General features: G+C 34.4%; 1 protein-coding gene and 1 pseudogene across 1 annotated transcript in view; both read left to right on the top strand.

The window, feature by feature from the left end:
* Positions 1-2,104: 2,104 nt before the first annotated feature.
* Positions 2,105-5,652, top strand: LOC111381004 (annotated as a pseudogene).
* Positions 5,653-6,556: 904 nt separating this feature from the next.
* The window catches only part of LOC111380987 (phosphatidylinositol-3-phosphatase myotubularin-1-like), a 23,164-nt gene continuing 13,488 nt past the window's right edge, over positions 6,557-16,232 (top strand). Inside the window, exons 1-14 of the mRNA XM_023004671.1 lie at positions 6,557-6,916; positions 7,045-7,113; positions 8,810-8,884; positions 9,639-9,710; positions 9,816-10,013; positions 11,487-11,567; positions 11,674-11,743; positions 12,372-12,421; positions 13,396-13,685; positions 13,787-13,860; positions 14,031-14,094; positions 14,288-14,353; positions 14,543-14,642; positions 14,738-14,851. Of these exons, the coding sequence (XP_022860439.1) occupies positions 6,791-6,916; positions 7,045-7,113; positions 8,810-8,884; positions 9,639-9,710; positions 9,816-10,013; positions 11,487-11,567; positions 11,674-11,743; positions 12,372-12,421; positions 13,396-13,685; positions 13,787-13,860; positions 14,031-14,094; positions 14,288-14,353; positions 14,543-14,642; positions 14,738-14,851 (1,449 nt within the window). The 5' untranslated portion in view covers positions 6,557-6,790. The remainder of the gene's footprint in view (positions 6,917-7,044; positions 7,114-8,809; positions 8,885-9,638; positions 9,711-9,815; positions 10,014-11,486; positions 11,568-11,673; positions 11,744-12,371; positions 12,422-13,395; positions 13,686-13,786; positions 13,861-14,030; positions 14,095-14,287; positions 14,354-14,542; positions 14,643-14,737; positions 14,852-16,232) is intronic.

The following is a 16,232-nucleotide window of genomic DNA, read 5'->3' as shown; positions in this document are numbered from 1 at the left end:
GTTAATAAACTAAGTTAAATAAAAGATTTTTGAAAAAAAGGAGGAAAATAAAAAATGTTAATAAAGAGCGCCAAAACACGCCAAGAAGCGATATTTGACCGTTTAATTCGCATTTAATGTCAAGGTAAAACACTTTGCCCGGATGCCTAGACTTATTTTTTAAAACATTGATTATGGGTCAAATGCGATAGAAAATGAATTAGAGAAAAAAATAATTTTAAAGAATGTGGCCAAACATGAGCTTAATCTTAAATAATGCATTAATTAAAGTCTACAAGAAAAATATTTAATAGGGCACAACTAATGTAAGTAGGTTTAAACGTAATAATCTTCTCAACCATTAATTGTATTATACATTGACAACTGTAAATAAATCATCTATTAAATTAGACTATCAAGTATTTAATTGTACCATTAACTCGCCAAAATTATCCATTTTTCAGGTTTTTTTTTTTTTTTTTTCAAATTTAATGAAATTTTCTATTAAAATTAATTGTTGATTTTAACTTAAATTTTAATTAATTTTTTAGTTGAACCAAACACTAATTTTTTTTATAAAAAAATAAAATCCTATAGTTTTGTTTAAAACCCGGCCGGATGAAGGGTAATTGGCTGCTGGGATCAAGTTTGAACCAGTCATTTCGATTAGACGCTGGGGTCAAATACGTCTATAAAAAGATTTATTGATCATATTTCTGCTCATGCCCCTAAGATTCTCTTACCTTTTGGAATTACCCCTCAATTCCTTAAAGCCGTTAAGCATATTTTTATTTAAAAATTTCGTTTGATCCATACATATTTAATATGATACATAACTTATAAATACCATAATCAAGAATGCTATTAGCTTCATTAACTTTTCATTTAATCAAATTTGAACCATTAAATAATTGAGAAAGAACAAATAGTCGTGAATAATTTTTATTTTCATTGAAAATTATTTAATTTCATCTTAATGAATTCATGTCTAAAGTTTCTCTTGTGAAACAATAGAAACTTATAATTGGATCCGCATGCAAAAAACACTTGTCATACTCACCTATACAAGTGTTGTTCAATTTTATTGCTGGCCACTAATAAATCTTATATTCGTTTCTAAAGTGGAGATTTTAATAAGTTGAGTTGAAACGAAATTTGAAGAACTCGGTTTCGTTCGAATAAAAATGGTTCGAACTTTTTTGGCCCGAGCCGATATTAGGTAAAAAAATCGAGGCTACTTAAGGCTCAAGTAGCTACCTACAGTATAATATAGGCAGCTGCTGTTACATGCTATATGTACTTTTTTAATTTTTAAGACTCCACTTGTAATGCCTTGAAAATACCCCCGAAACAAGCCGATCCGTGGCTCGGGCTTTTTACGGACCGAGTCACGGACGGTCAGAGTTGACAAGCTAAATTGATGTCCCTAGTCTAAAATTACTTTCTAAAGAGTATCAAAATTTATAATTGCATTTGTATGCAAAAACATAAGCCACAATGTGTCCATAAGTGTCAAATATTTGTCATATTTAATTTTTCATCTTCACCACCCCGTTTGTTCCCATACTCAGTTTGACAGTTTAAAAATAAATATTGGACAACAATCGACAATTTTCAACTTTTAAAATTTGTACGAATCTAAAGGAACGAAATAATTTATGCATAATAAAATGAAAGTAAAAATGTTTGTTCTTTTTATTGGTTGATGAGATTTTGATTTAATAAAATCTTTCCACATCAACCATTGACAAATAAATTTATAAGTGGTGATGTAAATTTTTTAGGCCATCTTCTATCCTGTGTATTACTCACATTCATATATTATTTTGCAGCTTAGAGCTTATAAGACTACTTATTTTTAACCCCCGTTTGACCCCCATTACCTGAAAATGAAAATTTGGGGAATAATTTTTTTTAGAAAAATGAGTGGTTGAAAAAGAAAAGTTTTCGATTTACGTGTAATATTATTTTATGGAAGATTGTGTAATTAAAAATATGAGAGAAAAAAATAAAATGTAATATAATTAAATTTAATGGGGATCAAACGGGGCTTAAATTACTTATGAACAAAAGGGGTCGATGTGCAAAATAAATTCTACTCGGTTTCAAACTTTTCTACAATTTCGGCTTCTTTCTGTGCATGTGACCCTTTCTCAGTTTTCTGCTTTCCACTGCAACTTTCTACTCTCTTTTCTTCTTTTATTCTCTTTCTACAAACCCATAGCTTACGCAGAACTTCGTGATTCCCGTTGATTCTAAGGAGATTCATTTCGTGGTCCGTTTCTTTTTTCAACCCAAAGAATAATATGTGAGTGCCGGTCTTTCTTATTATAATTTGTCTTTGTTTGTCCTTTTATCATAATTTCTCTCTGTTTGTCCGTGCAGAAAGCTCTAGCTTGAACTTGTTTGTTTCTTCCCTGCTTTTCCTGTTTTTATAGTTGGAAGTATTCGAAGTGGGAAAAAAAGGAAAATAGTCTGCTTATGGAAATTTGATTAGGCAAAAGTACTAACCAATATTTTGAAGAATTTCTTGTTCTGTTAATTTTTTTGCAATAGTTATTTTTCAATTTTTTTTTAATGTTACTTCGATTATTTGATATTAGTTCCGGTTTTTCCCCATATCGATGTTTATTTTTTATTTTTTCAAACTTTCTCCTTTAATGATTGTTTATTTTTTTTACCTTTTTTTTCGCAATATTCTATAGTTTATAACCAGTAAATGGAGAGGGATATCGAATTTTGATATGCAAAATAAGCAAGAAATTGATTATAGCAACAGTTTGATGCATAGTTGCTTTGTGGGAATATATTTCAACAGATATTTTGGGGACCAACTGAAAAGGCAAATAAAAAGTGAAAAAAAATGGAATCTTAGGAAGGAGAAAATGTTTTTTATAAACAAGGTGCCACACATCTTTATATGGTTTTAAGCTATTTAAGCCTTAGATAAATTTGCTTAACTTAGAGAAGATTGTCGCTACATCTTACCAAAGTTATTTTCGTCTTAATTTTTATCCCTGCTTGAAACTATCCGATTCGGGCACAAAGCTAATTCTATTTACTTGAGCTTTTTTGCAAATAAATTTTACTAGTTTTGCAGCTACGCTTTTTGTACTATTTTTCTCTCACTTGAAAATCAAGAGCATTTGTTTGGACCTTTCCTTAGAGATCATTGTTTTGCATTTTTGTAGAGGCTGAAATGGTAGCAGAATCATGGTTTCGCAGTCTGTGGAGAACTTCAAAGAATCATGGTTTTGATTCCAGAAATGCACGTATTGGGGTTTTGGCTTTTGAAGCAGCAAGCTTGATGTCTAAGCTGCTTCACCTATGGCAGTTGCTTACTGATAAGCAAGTTGCTAAACTCAGGGAGGAGATAACGAATTCAGTGGGAATTAGAAAGCTTGTGTCGGAGGATGATGATCGCATTGTGAGGTTGATATGTATAGAGATTATGGAGAACTTAGGAAAAGTGGCACGAGCTGTGGGGAGGCTGTCCAAGCAATGTAGCGATCCTCTGTTAAGGAGTTTTGAGCAAGCCTATGATGATTTGATAAAGATTGGTGCTGACACATATGGTTGGCAATTCACGTGGAATAAGATGGACAAGAAAGCTAAAAAGATGGAGCGATTGATCGCCAAGAATGCAAATTTATATCAAGAAATGGACACACTTGCGGATCTTGAGCAGACTTTGACGAGAATGAAGGGTAACGATGACACGGATGGCATTACTTTTGTTGAATATGAAAAGAAGGTTGCCTGGAAGAAGCTGGAAGTGAAGCATCTAAAGGAGAATTCTCTTTGGAATCGGAGTTATGATTACACAATTCATCTTTTAGCTAGATCTGTATTTACTATATATGGTAGGCTTGGACATGTTTTTGGAATTAATCACATGGCATTCGTGGGGGTCACAGATTCTGGAGTTTCAGATTCTAATTATAGTCGTCACAGCCAATCAATTCTCTTCACGCGATCATCAGTTCACCCTTCCGAAAATAGCATCCCTAGGCATTCATCGGGTTCATTAGGAAACACGATTTCTATGTCTGGTCCAATCTCAAGAGCAAACAATGTTAGCTATTTTCACTCGGGCCCTCTTGGAAATTCAATTACAGCATCAGGCCCCATCTCTGGAAAACGTGGTGCTGGTAGCTTTTATTCTGGTCCTCTTGTTAGGTCAACAGAAAAATCTGCCTCACTGCCTAAAGCAACCAAAAGCTCAAGATTTTGGCAGTTCGTGATAAATCTTCGAATTCAAAACAGAAAATCCCATATTTAAAACCAAATAGATTAACTGCATCAGGACCTCTAAGTGAATGCATGATGAGTGGCGTTGATGTTAAGGTTCCTGACGTGACTAAGGATGTCAGTACAGAACTACATTCTCATGGAAACTCCACTCAAAACCAGCTGTTGAATGCCCTTCCGGAATCCCTTGGAGCAGCTGCCTTAGCACTGCACTACGCAAATATTATCGTTGTAATTGAGAAATTGGTGGCATCTCCTCACTTGATTGGTAATGAAGCAAGAAGTGACCTTTACAACATGTTGCCTGCTAGCATCAGGGCGGGTCTCAGGGTTAGACTAAAGCCATGTACTAAAAGTCTGTCTTTGTCTTTTTATGATACAGCTCGTGCTGGAGATTGGAATCAGGCGATGTCGGATATACTAGATTGGTTAGCTCCACTTGCTCATAACATGATAAAATGGCAGTCGGAACGGGGCTTTGAGCACCAGAACTTAGCTGCTCGAACAAATGTGCTTCTTGTACAAACCCTCTACTTTGCAAATCAGGAAAAGACAGAAGAATCGATTATTGAGCTACTTGTTGGTCTCAACTATGTGTGGAGATTCAGTAGAGAAGTAAATGCCAATTTACTGGTGGATGATCCCACTGGTTGAAAATTTGACAAATTTGTTGGTGGGTAGTAGCATTCATTTTCTCGTGTTCAGTTCAGCAGAGGAGCTTTCTTTCTTTATGAAGTAGATTCCTAATCAATTCCCATTCAGGGTCATATGAGAAGGGATCAATCATCTGCCTTGTTCACGAGGCTTCTGTACATACAGAAACAAATAGCGATTGATTATTTGGTGGTGGATATCTGATACCTTTTTGTTGGGATTCTTGTATGCACAAAGCATTGGGATCAAAACTTCGATTTATGTCTGTTGGTGACAAGCTTCTCTCTTTGGCCATGTATTGGTTTTAATGGTTGTGATTTGCTATCCTCACTATGTTTAAGCAGTTATTCTACAGGTGTGTTGTATATGAAGTATTGTATACAAGGCACCATATCAAGGTTTTTCCTCCATGAAGCACACACATTGGAATTTGGATGCTTCCTGTTCCAGCTTGCTCTTTCGAGTTTGATATGTTGGTGAGCGTTATATTGTCGTCCGGTGATATGAATGTTTCCCCTACTTCTAATTACCAAGTAATTTATAATCCAAATATCTATATTGGTCTTTGGAATTTACTATAGGGCTAAACTTTTTGTAGCATGTTGCTTGCTTATGCTTAATCTGTTTCGTCATGGATGCTACATATTAGTATCATTTGTTGAACAAGAATAGGTAATGCTGTTAATTTTGTTACTTTTCTGAAGGTTTTGATTGTCAATTGTAAATCCTTGTGCTTGCAAAAGATCTATCCGGGTGGAGAATTTGTAATGGCATGTTTGGGAAGGTCAAAGGTGGCTTAAAGAGTACATCTTGACGTCTCTTTGTTAAGTATTTTTCCTTTATGGAATTTACTAAACTCGTAGACCAATTTCTTGGTCGTTCCTAGCATTTGAATCTTGAATTTTTGCTCTTGCCACCGAAGAAATCGAACTTGAGTGTTTTATTATGTTTTCTTTCTTCATGGGATTATGCAGAATGAGAAAAACCACCTCAATAAACGTATGATTCAGAGTAACGATTGTCCTTCCTCTTGATTAATCATGTTGATGGTCAGGATCTCGACCATTTGAAAATATTTACAGGGTTAGAAACGGTGTCGAGACACGTCAACCATGGCTATTGATAGCTGTTGTCCAATGTGGTTCGAATTCTAAGGTTGGCTTTGACTCGAGAATGCACATAAGAATTCGTCAACTCATTGTTATAGACCATACTTCGTTTTTTAAGCGTAGTTTACGATTACAATACTTTATCATGATATCCGTAATTTCAAATTGAGTTACAAGTCGAACTTTACAATGAGCATGCTTGGTAAAAATAGGCGCTAGCTTATAAGCTAGATAAGTTGGAAATGGAAATTAAGCTGTGGGATTCTTACCTTCTGAATTTTGGATAACACAATGTGACTTTTCAACCTCTAGTTAGCATTTTTCTAAAAATACATGCTGAACATATATTTCCCAAATTTATGTTTATCTAGAAAAATTTCAAAGGCATATTTGACTAAATCTAAAATAAGAACAAGTTTATTTAAAAATGACGACTCATGTTTGTGAAGATGTTGAATTTCTCGGGAGATAAAAGTATCAAACCGCATTTGAATTTGACTATGCAAATAGTTTTTTATTTGAATACTAATGTAATAATTCATTTTCTTGAAAATTATTACACAATCCAAGAATTCGGATCATCCCAACCCAGCTGCAAAGAAAGAATCGCAGTCGGTTGGGCTCCACGTCATATTGTTCCCAATTTCTCATCACCTGTCTTAATCACGTTTTTCACCGAACCCGCAAAACAGAAATTCTTTTCCAAAATCTCCTTCATCACAATACACACAAATCGAAATTCATTATCAACAATAACCCAAAAAACCCCAAAATCTCTCTGTTGAGTCGCCGCGAAAATGGACATACCGAGAAGTCGCTCAATGAGATCAACCTCGCTTCGTGATACCGACTCCCGACTCACTGAGTCGGAAAGGATCGAGGGTGCCGGTAGCTGGGACGCCATTGAATGGACCAAGATTGATGTGAATTACTGAATTCCCTCTTTTATATAGGGTTATAGTCGCACACAGATACAATTGGTAGTGTTGAAGATCGAATTTACTTGAAAAATGTATTAATTTGAATATGTTAAATTTCCTTGAATTCGCAGCCGGTATCAAGGTCTGTGCCACAAGGACTACAGCACTTCTTACTGGAAGCCGAGGAAGTCATTGTGGAGGTAAATGGTTAGAGATGTGTATACATGCATTTGTTTTTACTTGTACGTTTATTTGTGCATTTTCAAGAATTATTGTTGATAAGTTCTTGGATAGTTATGGGGCACTCCTGAAATGATGGCGTAGCTGTTTTATGTGGGAAAAATAAATTCAAAACTTGTGTGAAAATTGAATGTTAAAAGTAAGGGACTTTCTTTCTTGAATTTGAAGTAATTGTGGAAGGACACGTTGATGTTGCCAGTAGTTGCTCTTTATGATTGCGAAAAGTATCTTAAGGATGCTTAATGATTAAGTATGGTATAAATAAATCATCGCTCTTCATGATTGCGTAAAGTATCTTAAGATGCTTAATGATTAAATATGGCATAAAGAAATCATCTTAGTCCCCCTAATTTTGTGAGGCAGGACGTGAGAAAGGGATTCGTAACAAATATTAATGTTCGGTTTTGGAAAATGTTATCAGATTGTTGTATTAGTGTGCTTTTGTTTGTATTGTAAGGGAACAGGTTGAGCTTTGAAAAATGTTATCAGATTTAATAGCCCTTCGGCTGTTGCTGAAGCATTGTACTTGACTCTCTTCCCTTATACGAAACTCTCTAATAGGAAATTTGTTATTGCTCTCATGCTACCTCTGATGATTGTAGCTATGCAATAAGGTCGCTATGCTGCATTAATTAAGAGATTGACAATAGAAGTGGAACTAAATTTAAAAGACGTGTAACTAATTACCTACTAAATCTTTGAAAGACTGCATGATCTCATTGAAGAAACAAGCAAACTATTTGATGTTGCGTGCTAATAGTTGTCTCCCAGCATTTCACAAGTTGCACTGATTACATTGTTCATGTGTCCAAAATCATAGTAATCTTTGAACATGATTTCAATCTAAATCCATTAACATGTTATTAAAAAATGAATACACCACTGATTTGGAGAAACTTGCTGTTGCTAAGAGTAGCAGAATATATCAATTCAAAATGGTATGGAATGAAGTCTCAAGTAAGGCGGCATATACTAATTTCTTAATTATGTTAATTAATTACTTGAAATCTCGAACAGTTTTTGTTGCAATGTAATTTTGTAAGAGAGATGCAACCTAAATCCATGGTGGTACTTGGATCTAAAATTTTTGCTTCTTCTTCTTCTTCTTCTTCTTATTATTATTATTATTTTTTTTTTTTCGAGCTTCTTATTGTTCAGTGAGAATTTTCATGTTAATCCTACGGTGGATTTCATGTTTGGGTTTAGTGTGGATTATTTTGTGAACGAGGTTGGTAACGGTTTAGGCTGACTCTGATGAGAGGAAGCAAATTCAATGAGTTTTTAGGTTTTCTTTGTCTAGGAAAGAACAGAATGGAACTATTACGGAGACAAATTTTCTGATCTTTGCATATGCCACAATGATTTTGTTCTAGTCTCCTTTATGAGTTGGTATGACATGGTAAAATTCTCCCACCTGAATAAAGAAATTCTTGGTTTGACCACATCTCATTGTTGTTCTAATACGTTTTACCCCTTAAGATATTCTTTTTTTGATCTTCTCATGGCTTGCTGCATTGATGGTGAAATTTTTAACTTCCTCTTATTTTTCTGACTGTATCTTTATGATTTAATACTTCACTGTTTTCTATTTCTTCCTATTTGTATCTGAAATACAAAAATGTTTAAGTCTAACCGTGGTTAAAATTTTACCTTCAGGGATATGGCGTTGTACTTGTGAACACTGATGAGGCAGGAACATTGTTTGTTACGAACTTTCGTCTTCTTTTCCTGGTGAGTAAGTGCATCTAATATCTGGCAGTTTCCTTTTTCTTAATATTTATACGACACAGAATACGTTAATGTTTTTATCTGTTTGTTTCATTATTATAAATATTTAAATTTCAAGAGATCGAAGTTAAAAAAAAACTAGCTAGGTAATTTTTATATTATTAATTATCTCAAACCCTGAGCCTGTGACTTGTGCTTGGCAACTAATCTATTGGACTAAACGAAGTCTATTATCTTAGCAATTGAACTTGGTTCCACCTCAAGATAGTCTGAGTAACTTGTGCTTGCTATCTATCTATTGTGCACAAAATTATCATGGCATTTTTCCGTTCGGATGTTCTTTTCCTCTTAGATAATCAGATATGAATTCTTTGGTAAGCTGTAATCTTTTTTTCCCCTGATTGATTTATGTCACAATAATGTTCATGCTTATTCATAAATGCAAATTAATTGACATACTTTAATCCATATTTGCATGATTGTGTTGTCACAAGTAAAAATCACTTGGCTTGGAAGGTTATTTATCCATGCTCGGAGCGATTTTAAGTCTGATTCTACAATTTATAATATTGGTTCCATGTGTTGCAATGTTAAATAAAGTAAAGGGAAGCAACTATTTTAAGTAACAGTATTTTTTAGTTTGCTCAAATTTCTTTCCCTCTAAATATTTGTCGTCCTCTATTTACAGAAATATAAACATAGCTTTTATGTTTTAATCAAAGTTGTTGTTTAATGTTGTTTACCTTTCCTTTTCTAGAGTGATGGATCTAGGCACATCATAGGACTTGGCACTATTCCGTTGGCAACAATCGAAAAGTTCAACAAAGTTGTAAGTTTTTATGCTTGAATATCTCTTCTGTTTACTTAATGGACCTTCTTAATGTGAGACTTCCAAAAGTTGCAGAAGCTAGTGAATAATCTTGTTTCCTCTCAGTTGGGGGTGCAAAGAACTATTTATAGCTGGAAACTGAAATTGGGGGCAGTTTATTTTGGTATGGAAGGATGTGACTTGTGGGCAAAATTTTCACATATTCTTTTCTTGGAATGGGAGAAAAAAGAGAGAATAAACTGCAGATGTGAATTAAACACAATGCTGATTACCTCTTTATTTGTTTTCATTGTTTCACGGATTTAAGATAGCCATCTTACACCAGTATCTATGCTTCTTATAAATCAGTTTTATTTTTTTTAATCTCATCTTTATACCTGTTAATGCATATGTTGCCTTTGAACTCAAAAGTTTTCTTGTTTATCACTGGTTTGAGATTTTTCATCAAAAAATCTTGATGAAATTATTTACTTTTTCCATTGATATAAAATAATAAGTTACTAAAATTTTTCATCGTATTTAGCTTCCCTCCCTCTCTCTGTCGGTGTCTGTCTTGAACCCTGCAAGCCAATTGAGGTCTGTTGTTCTTGAACCCTAGCAGGTCTGAGAATTTAGATTTCTTTCTGCATTAATGTTCTAGCCCCAATTAAGTGGTGTATTTTAAACCAAAAGTACTAGTCATATTTTGGAATCTCCTCCAGCCCATCATGCAATTCCTATGGTTTATATTCTTAGACCCTGTTTGGTGGGGAATAAAATAAGATTTTTAATAGATTTTGATAAAAGTTGATGAAATGTGTGGTTGAAAAGTTGTGGGTCCATAAAATTTGTGGTTGAAATTAATTGTAAACTTTGACTTAGATTAAAATCTTGATTTTAATCAATATCAAACAGGGGCTTTATGCAACTAGGCACAATCATAAATGGCCAGCGTAAATGCATGCTATTTGTGTGGTTTTTTTAAAATTAATGATGATTTTTTGAAGCAGGTCGAAACATTAGGGATAAGCAAGTTCCTGATTTTATTTTATTTATTCATTTGGACGATCATCCTAATCGGGGTTGTAGTTACTCTAAAAAAATTAGGTGAGTGTATATTAATATACATAATGCTACCAAAGAAGCATTGAAAACATTGTTTCATGATCTTGTGGTTTATACCACAGAATTGGCTCAACTGAATGCTTAAGATAAAGATTAATATGTATTGCTCTGGTTGTATAAATGTATATGATAAGGAAATATATGTTACTATAGATTTGTTTGGATCAAGTTCCTGTTGAGGTAGTGATGGTGTGTTAGGTGGCTTGTGCAGTCTCCAGAGATCTAGTTCACGTCCTTCAGAGATATTTCACTGGTATTTGGACTAGAGGGATGGGGATTTTACATAACATTGCATCCTTGTTGGTTATATGTAGCCTTTTATACTGGTAAAGTTGTCTCTACACCTAAGACCTTAAGGTTGAATGCATTGTTGGGGAAAAATATTTTTATCCTATAGCTGATTAAGCCCAACTGCTGTTGACAAAGAGTTAAATCCATCTCAGATAGATTGCAGTTTTGCCTCAAAGTTTGTGCAAGTTACATAGGATCCACAAAAAGGGATGAGACGAACTCCCTTTTACTCCTTCACTATTTGCACATCCATCGGAATTATATTTCTCCCAAGCCCCACTTGGCCTTCACCACTTTACAACAAGGGACCACTTAATGTTCTGTTTTTGAAGCCTTATTCCCACATTCCAAGCTATTTCATGATCCTTATCCAAATAATAGAAAAGAAGGATGCCAAATTATCTAGGAAAAGGCAATCTGGTTACTTCACTTCACTTTCGTCATTATACCGTTCATGGCCTGGTCTGTATTGCTTTCCTTACATTGCTGTCTTTTAATCAAATTGCATGACCTGCAATATTATATCTTCTGCTGACAAGAAGTTAACATTTCTGAATTCTGGATCTAGGTTATGAAGCTTCCTTCAGGTCCTAGGCAGATTGATAAGACTCCATCACAGCGATTGCTTCAGGTCATTGGTATGCTTGGTTTAATATCCCTCTGGAAAAATTACTTAATTTACTAATTGTTTGAGATGTTTAATACCCATTTATTGTGAATAACTGAATGTACTTTGGGAAGGAAATAATTGTAATAATTATCGGGGGTTGAGGGCGAGGGGAGGAGGCCTTTTGGTAATTGATCTTTGTATTGGGAGGTGTTCTGACAGTGATGGATCCTGGAGGCATGCAATGGTTAAAACTGTCTGGCGATGCTTATGGTTTTCTTATATTCCTGGCACTGAGAACAATAAGTTTATTTCAATTTCGTTTATTTGATGTAACTTTTCCAAATTAACCATAGGTATAATGAAGTACAGATGGTTAATATCCATAACTTCCATGCACGATGGCAATAATTATTGAAATACTAGTATACTAAAATTGTCCTTACTGAATGCATATTTGGATATATAAGGAATTGGTTGTATTTATGTGGTTATGAATATAGCTTCAACATCTAAATCAGTAAATAGATGTAAAATAATACTTCAAGTAGCTTCAGATAGTGATCGCATATTATATTTACAATATATTAACTACTATTGTGTTTATGGGATACCACTGTGCCGTAAATAAATTTACTGGTTGGTGTTATGATCTGCAGGCAAAGATATGAGAATTATTGTCTTTGGCTTTCGGTCTCGAACAAAGCAGGTCAGTTATGCATATTAATATTCATTTGTTATTTTTTTTTGGACCTTGCTCCATATGGTCATGTATTCCATATGCATCTGTATTCTTCTTTTTCTTGTCCTAGTTAAGTCTGGTAAGAATAATATCCTTCAAATCCTATTTGTCAGAACATCCACCCGTCTAGTCTCTCCTATCATGAATTTTCATTTGAATTCAGAAAGCTAAGAATGCGAGCTATTTCAGTATACACTAGAATTATTACAATTTGCTATTTTGATGGATCAAAATCAACTTATGTTCATATTCTTTATTTTTATCTTCTATTTGGTCCATTCCTGTGCAGAATGAATTTCTGCAAGTTTTGTATGCATCACAACTGTTGAGTCACCTCGCCTAAATGTTCATGTTGTTAGAAAGAGATGAAGATGAATTTATTCATTTATACTTATATCTCAACACGCCCTGCACGTGTAGTCTGACCATTGAGCCTGTAATTGTACGGGCAACCATAATTGTGAAATTTGAACACAAGACCTTTGTGCATTTTGATATCATGGTGAATCACCTCATGTAAAAGTGTAAGCTGATAGGGAGGTGATTAATATGTTTATACTTGTATGTTCAACATATGGTATATATCTTGGAATTTTTTAGGTTAAAATTTAGAATAATGCTCACCTTGTTTTGTTGATTAACTGAAACGTATGTAGTTTATATGCAATTGCATGGTAGAACTTTTAGATTAGGAGATATGTTGAGGGTATGACATTGTCGAGTTCTGAGCAACTAAATGTCACTTACCCTTGATTGAAGAATCTTTCCAGACATAAAATTAAAATCCACTGATATATAAAATATCATGTGGCAAATTGAACAGTGTTAGTTGATCAAAAACATATTGAATTCCTTTAAAATTTTTCTTGCTGATGCTTAAATAAATGTAGCAGCCATCTGTTTTACAAGGTAAACTTTTATGTAGCAAAATTGTATTGCAGAGGCGTGCTGTATACGATGCATTGTTGAGGTGCACGAGACCAGCTAGACTCTGGGATCTCTATGCTTTTGCATGTGGACCTTCCAGATTTGGTAACACAAACCCTAAGGAGCGGCTATTGAATGAATACTTCCGACTTCTTGGACTAAAGTCACCTCAGGCTTCAGCCAGAACAATTGAAGATGGTTCATCCGTAGTCTCTAATGAATGTTGGAGGATAAGTAATGTGAATTCTAATTATACAATGTGCCCAACCTATCCTTTTGCATTGCTTGTTCCAAAATCCATCAGGTAATGAAATATTGCTGGCTTTTTTTTTTCCCCTTGAAGTCATTTCAGGAAATAATTCTAATTTTATGTGCATCTTGATTTCACGTGGACACTGGTGTCAGTGATATAGAAATACAGCAGGCTTGTACCTTCCGTGCACGATGCCGTTTGCCTGTAATTACATGGTGTGATCCAGGTATAAAAAAATTCAGATAGTAATAATATATTGAGTCTGTTACTAGTAATTATGAAATAATTTATAAAAAAAAAATTAATGTTAAGATTTCGCAAGTCAGTTGATGATATCAAATGAATTTGTTCATCTGAATCCCATTTTCATATCTCTGTCTGATTAATGAGCTATAGGGACAAGAGCTGTTCTAGCACGGTCATCTCAACCATTGGTTGGCCTCATGATGAATATGAGAAGGTGAGATTTGATTTACAGGACCCCTGTTGCCGTTGCAGCTTTCAATTCTCTGCTGCATTGTTATGGTAACTAGAAAGTTGGAATTATGACCGCGATCGTTAAAAAATTTTGGTTGACAAAAGTTTTGAAGGAATCCAGTAATTTTACATTTTTCTTTGACAAAATATTCTGAGTGCATGTTCTTTATCCGCAGCAATGCTGATGAGAAGCTAGTTGCTGCACTCTTAACTCAACTTATTGGAACGAAGGAGCAAAAGAGGTATTTTTTTGGCATTTTATTTTGAGGTTTAGTATTTGTTTATGCTTAAATATTCTGTTTCTCTCTTTAGCTAGCAATAATCATTCAGTGAACAAAATCTATTTCAGTACCAGAGACATGTTAAATAAACACATGTCCATTATCTGTTTTCAAGAGATTTCACATTATTGAATGATTTTATGCATTTAGGAAGTTGTATATCGCTGATGCAAGACCTAGGAAAAATGCTTTAGCAAATGGAGCGATGGGAGGTGGTTCAGAGTCGTCTGCCAATTATTTTCAATCTGAGGTCTGTTCAAGGTTTCTGCAATCAAATTGTGCATTCCAATATCACATCACTTCTGATTTGTACATTCATATTCTTTCATTTGAACTCTCTTTCAGATAGTCTTCTTTGGAATAGATAACATACATGCCATGAGAGATAGCCTTTCTCGGCTTAGAGACTATGTGGATACTCATGGGGCCACTTCATCAGATGGAATGTCGTCATTTTTGGTATGTTTCTGAGTTGTTTTCAAAGACCTTGTACTTTTTCCATTAAAGAGCAACCTCAGCTTGGGTTAACAAACAGTGAAATTTTTTGTTTGGTGTGTATGTGGCCGGGTCTGTACTTCAAGCTCTGGCCACTAAAAATTTCCAATTGGTCATGGTTGGCTAGTAACTCTGATCAATTGTAAACTTACTTTTTCGTATTCTAGTAAGAAACTATGGTTTGTACAACGTATGGCTCAGCCCACTCGAATGTGCACATGGCTCGCCTCTGCAGAAACTGAGGCTAAATGCTTCAAGCCATGTGCACGCATGGCTGATGCCCATGCGTGTGCTTGGTCCTGGAAACAAGCCGTTAAGACTGGCTTCCAGATTTGTTTTCTGCTGGTGCCTTTTAGTGGAAAATTTTCAACTTTTCAGCCTTTTCATGGTGTATTGATGAAAAACTATAAATAAGTGATAGTTTTTAATTTCTAAAACAACATATTAGAATTCATTTCAATTCTTAGTAATTTTTTTCCCAATTCTCATATACATTTTCAAACCTTTTTTGTGTTCTTCATGTTTTGGAAGATGAAATACTAGTGCTTTTCTTCTTCAAGGCTTGTTCAATCCTACGAACCATTTGCCATGAGTCCTTTTAAGCACCAAAATCAATCCTATAGGGAGCAAATATGGTTTGTGGACAGAGATAATGCATTCCAGTCCTATTTCCATATTTTCAGTGTTCTTGCTACTACATCTTTAGTTCCCTTCTCCATTCTTTCTGAATTATGTCCAACAGGCAATATATACTGGTATGAAAGCACTATGATACTGAAGTTCATCTTTTTACCTTGCCAATTAACTATAATGCCAAGGACTGCACATCTGGTTGTATAGCTGATCTTTTCTCTTCATGAGCATTGTCATTTTAAGTACCACCACTAAAATATGAGCACATCACCATAACGAGTAATCTAGTACCCTTCCAACTAAGAAAATGCATCATCTAAAATCTTTGCTCAAAAATCAATTAGTCTTGAAATTATCTTAAGCCCGAGTCATCGAGTAACTGTCATTAATTGGTTTAGGCTTTATGATTAATTAAAGCCACGTTCAATGTGAATTACTTGATCTGATAATTATTATCCGAAAATTTGATTTTGAGAGTTGGTTAATAGAATTATTTTAAACACTGTGACCAGTAACTTGATAAATAATAATTTTTGTTACATGAACCAAATATCTTACTTGAACTAAAAAATGATTCAAGTAGTTTTCGATTAATCAACTAATTTTAACCTAAGAATGCCTAGATTTATTGATTGATTTGATCATCAGTTGCGTGAATAGTGTTTACTTTCATGAATTTCTGAAACCACACACACACACACACACACACACA

The sequence above is a fragment of the Olea europaea genome, unplaced genomic scaffold (assembly GCF_002742605.1).
Source record: "Olea europaea var. sylvestris unplaced genomic scaffold, O_europaea_v1 scaffold224, whole genome shotgun sequence".
Classification (NCBI taxonomy): Eukaryota; Viridiplantae; Streptophyta; class Magnoliopsida; order Lamiales; family Oleaceae; genus Olea; species Olea europaea.
Note: the sequence above shows the minus strand (reverse complement) of the source record. Positions and strands in the feature narration are given on the sequence as shown.